The sequence below is a fragment of the Capra hircus genome, chromosome 11, assembly GCF_001704415.2.
Source record: "Capra hircus breed San Clemente chromosome 11, ASM170441v1, whole genome shotgun sequence".
NCBI classification, from domain to species: domain Eukaryota; kingdom Metazoa; phylum Chordata; class Mammalia; order Artiodactyla; family Bovidae; genus Capra; species Capra hircus.
Window position 1 is genome coordinate 100,222,392 of NC_030818.1, and position 8,752 is coordinate 100,231,143.

Below are 8,752 nucleotides of genomic sequence, written 5' to 3' on the forward strand. Positions count from 1 at the left end.
CCCCAGCCAGGGCCTCCAGATGAGCCTGGGCCATCTCTTGCCAGGCCCCTTGGGCCTTGGGGCCCGCGTGAACTCAGGGCCTGTCCCCTTTGCCTTGCAGAAGAGAATGAGGTTGGCTGCCCAGAGGGCTTTGAGCTGGACGCCCAGGGAGAGTTCTGTGTGGGTGAGTACCCTCCCTGCCCCGGCATGGAGGAGGGAGGCCTCCTGGCCTAGGAGGGGCGAGCTGGCGGGAGGGCCTGGGAGCACAGACTGCCAGACTCCTCCCCTCCCCGCAGACAGGGACGAGTGCTCCGACGGCCCCCGGCCCTGCTCTCACTCCTGCCGCAACGCCCCCGGCCGCTTCTCCTGCTCCTGCCCGGCTGGCTTCACCCTGGCCAGGGACGAAAGGACCTGCAGGGGTGAGCGGGCCCCTGGGGGGAGAGGCTTACTGGGGACCTGGCCCAAATGCACACAAGGAGATTTCGGGCTTGGACCCTGGGCCGGGGGCACACCCCTCAGGGAATGTGAGCTACGGGGTTCCATTGCCCTGTTCTCATGGAAAACTTGCTGTTTTGAGGGCCTTGGAGCAGGGAGGCTCAAGTACTTGGGGGTGAGGGGGCTCCTCAAAGATATACACGTGCTCACCGCACGCACACCCCCTGAGAAGCCTTCCCGGCCCTCAGCGGGCATTTCCAGTCAACTGGAAGTGAGCTGACACCCACCTGTCCCCTCGTGTTCTACCTGCCCCCCCTTTATCGAAGTTGCTGGACAACAAAGCTGACCATGAGCTGCAGTCTAGACACTGATACCCCGCCTGTGTCTTCCATCCCACCAGTGGGGCCTGGCACTGCCGGGTGTCTGCTTTGGGGCACCCAAAGGGCACTGTCTGCAGCCTCACTTCAGATGCCACAGGCCAAGGCCCAGGGCCCCTCAGGGTGGGCTCTGTGCTCCTGGGGGTGTTGAGATAATGGCCAGCACTAGCAGGAGGGGCGGGGACCTTCATGCCAGGGGTGTCTGGGCCTGGGGGGACAAAGCCTGTGTAGGTGGGCTGGGCCTGGGGACAAGTGTTCATGCGCCCCGCCCGCCCCCAGATGTGGATGAGTGTGCGTGGGAGGCCGACCTCTGCCAAGAGGATCAGCGCTGCGTGAACCTGCTGGGGTCCTACCACTGCCTGCCCGACTGCAGGCCTGGCTTCCGGGTGGCCGCTGATGGAGCCAGTTGTGAAGGTGATCAGGGCAGGGGGCTGAACTGTCCTGCTCCTGGAAGCCCAGTGGTTGCCAGGGCTCACCAGAGGGCCTGTCGTGTGTCACTGGAACACTGGGCCTTCAGGGAAGCTGGAAGTCTTGGCAGAAGGAACCCAGAGAGGCTGGGGAGGAAGCCTGAGCTGGGCACAGGAGGTCCACGTACCCTTGGCAAGTACCCTTCTCCTTTCTAGGCCCCAGGTTTGTCATCTGTCTGCCTGATGAAGGGGGGCCAGGTCAGGGATGGCAAACACAGGTTATCTCTGCTACCATCTCCCCTCATGGGTCACGGTCCAGCCTCTGCAGCCTTCTTAACACAGCTTCTTCAGCTACAGTGACTACGGCAGCTGCCCTTCGAGATGAAACCTAGGTGCCAGCCCTGGATATGTGACTTCTAGGGTCCTTCCTGCCCTAGCATTCTAGGCTTTCATGATGCTGGGTCCTTGGGCTTCTCTGGTGGCTCAGACAGTAGAAGCATCTGCCTGCAATGCTGGAGACCCATGTTCGATCTCTGGGTCAGGAAGATCCCCTGGAGAAGGAAATGGCAACCCACTCCAGTACTCTTGCCTGGAAAATGGAGCCTACAGTCCATGGGGCCACAGAGTCAGACACGACTGAGGGACTTCACTTTCTTTCTGGTTCCTCCGAGAGAGGCCATCAGTGAGTGGGGAGAGTGTGGTCAATTTGGACTCAGAAGAGGCAGTCACTCCATTTCGGTGACTGTAGGACTCCTCTGCCTCCTGTCTTCTTCCTGCACTCCCTTCCTTCTTTCTCACCATATTCCGAGCTCTGCCCATACACCAGGGTCCTAAACCCTTCACATCACTAGCCAGTTTTCTCCCCATGACTCCATGAAGGAGTCCTGTCGTGACCTCTTTTTACAGATGAGGAAACTGAGGCTCAGGGAGGGGATGTTCCTGACGCAAGGATCAAGAGACATGGCAGAGTTCAGTCCAAACTTGGGGCTCTGCCTCCAAAAGCGTTAAGCCACTCAGTGGTGTCTGACTCTTTGTGACCCCCATGGACTGTAGCCGGCCCACCAGGCAATGGGATTTCCCAGGCAAAATTACTGGAGTGGGTTGCCATTGCTTTCTCCAGGGGATCTGGCCCACCCAGGGATCGAACCTGGGTCTCCTGCATTGCAGGCAGATTCTTCACTGTCGGAGCTGCCAGGGACGCCCCGTACCTCCAAAGCCACCTTTTAGGCCCCTTCCTTCCTTTGAGCCCATACCCTTCTTATCCTCCAAACCTGGTGTAATTAAAAGTAGTGGTTGCAAAGGCTGGCATCCCACCTGCTGGCACTGAAGGTGAAGAAGGAGACAGGGATGAGGACCAGACACTGAGAGGCGCAATATGTCCTGGGGGAGGGGCTCTGGGCTCAGCAACCCTCCCTCCCGGCCCCCAACCCAGCCCACCCTTGCCCCTGCCTTTCCAGATGTGGACGAGTGTCTGGAGCAGACGGATGAGTGTCACTACAACCAGATTTGTGAGAACATCCCAGGCGGGCACCGCTGCAGCTGCCCCAGGGGCTACCGGGTCCAGGGCTCCGGCCTGCCCTGCCTAGGTACGGGGAGAGCCACCCCCTCGCTGGGACCCTGGTTGGCACCCCCACCTCACAGGCAGGGAGCCGTCATAACAAGGATGACACTTGAATTCAGTGAATAGAAATAGGAGCCAAAACCAGTTGTGCGCCCAGCACATGCCTGATCTGGGCTTCGCCTGCTGTTTCCCACCCCCTGCCCAGCAAGGTCACCTTCTAGTGCCCCGAGAGGTTCCCATCTCCCCCAGTCCCGAGCCCCAGAACCCACGGTCCCTCGACGGGTCCCTCAACACTCCTCCCTTCAGCCTCCAGGCTCCTCCTTGGCCAAGCTTCTCTGAGACCCACCCACCTCTCACCTGGCCCTGCTCCCCCCAGATATCAATGAGTGCCTGCAGCTGCCCGGGCCCTGTGCCTACGAGTGCCACAACCTCCAGGGCGGCTACCGCTGCCTGTGCCCGCCAGGCCAGACTCTCCTCCGCGACGGCAAGACTTGTAGCCCGCTGGAGCGCAGTGAACCAAACGTGACCACCGTCAGCCACCGGGACCCCCTGGTGGACTGGCTGCGGGCCCGTGCCCCCAAGCCTGGGGGGTCCTACCACGCCTGGGTCTCCCTCCGACCGGGCCCCAGAGCCCTGAGCATGGGCCGGGCCTGGTGCCCGCCCGGCTTCATCCGGCAGAATGGCGTCTGCACAGGTGAGACTGAACCCCGCGGGACACACCCTGCTATGCTGTCTCAGGCCCCGGGCTGGGCGTGTGGGCACCACGCCCGTGTTCAGAAACCCAGGGTTCACAGGCGAGTAGAATGGGCGGTGCAGGCAGACGCTGCCCCCTCACTACGTGGTTTCTCGGAACCCCGGCTGTGCCAATGGGCAGGGGGCTTCCAAAGTGGGTGGAGCATTTTCCAAACCTTTTGACTTCAGGACTACTTTACCCCTTGGGGCTCAGCTGGTAAAGAATCCACCTGCAGTATAGGAGACCTGGGTTTGACCCCTGGGTTGGGAAGATCCCCTGGAGAAGGGAAAGGCTACCCACTCCAGTATTCCGGGCTGGAGAATTCCATGGATGTATAGTCCATGGGGTCGCAAAGAGTCGGACACGACTGAGTGACTTTCACATTCGCATTACCCAGAGGGAAGGCAAGTGTTCCCAGGAACCCACTTGGAGGAACCCTCCTCCAGTGCGCAGAGGTGCAGCAGTCAGGGAGGGAAGGAGAATGGTCCAGGTTGACCTGAGAAGGTCAGCAGGGACTGGGGAGTGCTCGAGAGTCACACGGCTCGAGGGCCCTTGTGTGGAGGCAGGCTGGCACTGGGCTGCAGACAGGGGAAGGGGAAGGTAGCTTGGAAGGCAGGTGCATTTCAGCATCGCTGCCTGGACAGAACCGTCTATCCTGGGAGCACTATCTGCCCCCACCCCCACCCCATGGCTTGGTGCACATGGAGCCCAAGGACTCTCCCAACCTCTCCATCCAGCCTTGGGTGGGGCATGAAAGTGAAGTGGCTCTGTCCTGTCCGACTCTTTGCAACCCCATGGACTGTAGCCTACCAGGCTCCTCCGTCCAAGGGACTTTCCAGGCAAGAATACTGGAGTGGGTTGCCGTTCCTTCTCCGGGAGATTTTCTGGACCCAGGGACTGAACCCGGGTCTCCCACACTGTAGGCGGATGCTTTACCATGTCTGAGCCACCAGGGAGGGGCACGGCAGGGAGCAGGGGATCTCCCTGGCTTGTCCCGAGCCTGGCGGTGGGCAGGCGTGCGGCCCCCTGGGCATTCGTGACTCAGTGTTTCTCTGCCTGCACCCCCCTACCCCGCCCCGGGGCCAGACCTGGACGAGTGCCGCGTGAGGAACCTGTGCCAACACGCCTGCCGAAACACAGAGGGCAGCTACCAGTGCCTCTGCCCCGCAGGCTACCGCCTCCTCCCCAGCGGGAAGAACTGCCAGGGTGAGCAGGAAGGGGCGTCTCTCACCCAGGCTGCTCTCTCCAGTCCCCTCTCAACCATCCCCTGTGATGGAGGGGCAGGGAGGGGGTACGTGCTGCCCCCCACCCAGGTGGCCAGAGCCAGAGCGGGACCCACACTCCCAGCGGGAGCTAAGAAATTGTTGTGGACAGGCTCTGAATGCAGCTGGGCTGTGTGTCCCTGGACAACTCACTTCATCTCTCTGTGTCTCGGCCTCCTGGCGAGGTGGGGCTCACACGGCCCCTCCAATAAATGTCTGGAGGAGGAGGGTGGGCACAGAGCCCATGCTCAGCAAGGCGGCGGTGGCTGCTGGGAGTAGAAGGGAAGCCCTCTAAGCCCCAGGCCAGCACATTTCCCCTAAGGTGCTCTGCAGCGGGTCAAGCTGCCGCTTCTCTATAAAGCAGGAACCCCCGTGTCTGCCTCACCAGTTGCCATGCCTCACTCTACTGTGGGGGTCACCGAATGGCCTCTGAGAGGGTGGGGCTCCTACAGGGATGGGGAGGCAGAGAAGGATCACCGGCCGTGGCCTCTCGGGGTCCTAGGGCAGTCATCGTCTCCCTCAGCCTCTCTATGCCAGCTCCAGGCTCGGCTGTCCCCAGAGTGCCCACCTGGGGAGAAGGGGAGGTACCAGGGGCCTGCCAGCTGGGCTGTCACAGTGTCAGGCTGGCTGGGGACCGGGCAAGGGGCTGCCCACCTCGCTGTCCTCTGAGGGCATTGCTCTCCCACCTAACGCGCCCCTCCCCACCACACCTCCTGGCTCCTGCCTTGGGCTCTTTCCCCTTCACCCCATGTCTTCACCCTGCTCTCCTCACCCGCCTGCCTGCCCAGACATCAACGAGTGTGAGGAGGACGGCATCGAGTGTGGGCCCGGCCAGATGTGCTTCAACACCCGGGGCAGCTACCAGTGTGTGGACACGCCATGTCCCGCCACCTACCGGCAGGGCTCCAGCCCCGGGTAAGGGCTGAGCTGGTTGGGGGTGGGGGGGGTGCGGATGGTCTGCCAAGAGCTGGGCAGCTCTGGCTCCTGGAGAGCCCAACTCCTCCTTCTGCAGGAAGGCCCTGTCTTGGGCCAGAGGGTCAACCCTGCCAGAACTCCTGGGCGGGGCTCCTAAGCTCAGGGGCAACATGCCATCGAGAAAAGCACTCTTCGCGCAGCTGTTTGGGATGTAAACTCACTTGAACCGTTATCGTTTCCTGCACAGCACTGCGCCCGCTAAGCACGGAGCGCAGGGAAAGGCCAGAGCCAGGAGAGAACTGGGAGGCAGGGGTGCTGGGGGATGGACACACAGAGACACGTGGGAACACGTGAGTCCACTCAGGAAAGCGGACACAGGAACACATGAGCAGGCGCATAAACTCCACCCAGAACCCCATGCAAAACCCGAGGACTCAAACACACACAGCCACACAAACACAAAACACATTCCCTCCAGGTCTCTCACTGTGGCTACAGATACTCATAAAGATGCACAGACGAAGGGGCCTTGGCTGGCAGGAGCTGCAGCCGTCAGGGCAAGGATTTTGGGTGACGACCTGCCCGGGGCTCTATGAATCACGAAGCCTAACCGAGCAACTTCACTTTCACTTTTCACTTTCATGCATTGGAGAAGGAAACGGCAACCCACTCCAGTGTTCTTGCCTGGAGAATCCCAGGGACGGGGGAGCCTGGTGGGCTGCTGTCTATGGGGTCGCACAGAGTCGGACACGACTGAAGCGACTTAGCAGGAGCAGCAGGCTGAGGCTTGCAGCAGGGTGGGCGAGACAGAGTGGGTGCCCTTGGCAAGGCTGAACCCCCTTGGGGGTGATGATGGTTTAGTCGCTAAGTCATGTCCAATACCTTGCGAGCCCATGGACTGTAGCCCACCAGGCTCCACTGTCCATGGGTTTCTCTAGGCAAGAATACTGGAGTGGGTTGCCATTTCCTTCTCCAGGGGATATTCCCCAGCCAGGGATCAAACCCTGGTCTCCCGCATTGCAGGCAGATTCTTTACCGATTGAGCTACGAGAGAAGCCCCCCTTACCCCGCTGCAAATGCAAAGCCAGTTCTGGGGTTCTGGAGTGCCCAGAGGGCTTATCACTGATGGGGGACCTGTTCTGGTGGGAAAGGGCAGGTCTCTGGTTTCTTGAGGCCTCAGTTTGCTGCTCTCTAAAATGGGCTAACAGTGCCGCTTGTAGAGGCATGGGGCGCGCGAGGTGGTGGTCGGGCAGCTCGCAGCTGCACTGCGGGAGTCGGGGGTGGAGTCTGCTTTATGCGGGCGGCGGGGCACGCCAACGGCAACCCGGAGTCGGTAGGTCTGTCTGTCCCGCAGGACGTGCTTCCGGCGCTGCTCACAGGACTGCAGTTCGGGCGGCCCCTCCACGCTGCAGTACAAGCTGCTGCCGCTGCCCCTGGGCGTGCGCGCCCTCCACGACGTGGCCCGCCTGGCCGCCTTCTCCGAGGCCGGCATCCCCGCCAACCGCACGGAGCTCAGCGTGCTCGAGCCCGACCCGCGCAGCCCCTTCGCGCTGCGCCCGCTGCGCGCCGGGCATGGCGCGGTCTACACCCGCCGCGCGCTCACCCGCGCCGGCCTCTACCGGCTCACCGTGCGCGCCGCGGCGCCGCGCCACCAGAGCGTCTTCGTCCTGCTCATCGCCGTGTCCCCCTACCCCTACTGAGGGCCGCGGCAGGGGCAGCGACTTCCGGGGATGGGGGCACAGAGGACCGGACCCCGCCCCGCCTCCCCCGCCACCCAGGTGGTGCCCTTGCCCATGCCACCAGCTGTGGCAAGCGACGTCATCTTCTGTCCTCGTGCGTCAGCGAGACCTTCAGCAAACACGCCTCGGCGCGGCAGCCTTGACCCTAGGACAGCGAGGATCCGAGCTCGCCTAGCTTCCTCCTCCATGGGGGTGGAGCCCAGCAGGCAGGCGACAAACGCTGTCCTTAGGTGGCGAAGACAGCAGGCAGCTGGAGTGAATGAAGCCTGATCGGCTTCTGCGGTCTTTCCGCAAGCCCCAGGGGACCCCGGGCCGGGACGCAGCGCCCGGAGACGCTTGAGGGGGGCGGGGGCCACAGCCGCTGTCCGCCCCCCACCCCCATACCTGGCATTGTCATCCTGAGGCGCGTGTGTGTATGGAAACCATAAAAAGGTCCGTGTTTACCACTTTGGTTTCTTCCTCCAGTTATTTTGCTTTGGTAAGGAGGGGCTTTGGGATGGAGACCACCACCCTTTAGGTCCTGGTGGTTCAGTCCCCTGGTGAGATGGGGCTAACACGGCCCTCCCCGTCAATGGAGCCCAGGCTCCTTATGGATAGGGTGGCCCTGGCACCTTTCTGGGCTCACTTTCCTCAGCCAAAAATACGAAAATATGAGAGTGCCCTCAACCCAGGGCTGTGGGGATAAATAAATGAAGAAGGAGATGTATCACACAGACAGCAGCTATCCCTGGTAGCAAAGAGTAATTCTTAATTTAAAATAATTGCTAATTGTATTTGAGGAATGGACTGTTTCCTGCCATATCAGTAAACAAGGATGTCAGCCCTCCAATATGAGCTGGCGAGCCCCAAGGAAGCTCAGGATGTGAAAAACACAGGAAGCTGGCTGAGGTGCCTTTGAAAGGACTGAGTTCAGTGAGCCTTGCATCCTCTCATACACAGAAAAGCACTCCATTCCTTAACTTGGGACATCTGGTTTCCTTTAACAGTAGTCTTTTAATGTTCAGCATACCTGCCCTTTGTTGCAAAACTTCTGTATAACCTGGCTCCTACCCTCGCCTCCTCCGAGCAGTTTTCTCAGGCTAACTTGAGATGCTGCCTCCCAGGCTTGAAGTCCTAAGAGTTGCCACCGAATAAAACATAACTTTCAACTTTCAGGTTGTAAATACTTTTAAGTCGACGTATTTAATGAATTAATTACATTTGATCATTTCATCATCCACTAGAGAGTCATTAGGTCCTACTTATGTGCCAGACAGTGAACGTAACATTTCTGTGCTCATGAAGCTTATGTTCTCATGGCAAAGGTTTATAGACGGCAAGGAAATGAAGAGTGAAACGTGTATT

General features: G+C 60.4%; 1 protein-coding gene across 1 annotated transcript in view; it reads left to right on the forward strand.

The window, feature by feature from the left end:
* The window catches only part of HMCN2 (hemicentin 2), a 173,956-nt gene extending 165,426 nt beyond the window's left edge, over window positions 1-8,530 (forward strand). The window contains exons 91-98 of the mRNA XM_018055981.1: window positions 101-163; window positions 276-398; window positions 1,071-1,205; window positions 2,656-2,784; window positions 3,136-3,453; window positions 4,579-4,698; window positions 5,543-5,669; window positions 7,024-8,530. Of these exons, the coding sequence (XP_017911470.1) occupies window positions 101-163; window positions 276-398; window positions 1,071-1,205; window positions 2,656-2,784; window positions 3,136-3,453; window positions 4,579-4,698; window positions 5,543-5,669; window positions 7,024-7,369 (1,361 nt within the window). The 3' untranslated portion in view covers window positions 7,370-8,530. The remainder of the gene's footprint in view (window positions 1-100; window positions 164-275; window positions 399-1,070; window positions 1,206-2,655; window positions 2,785-3,135; window positions 3,454-4,578; window positions 4,699-5,542; window positions 5,670-7,023) is intronic.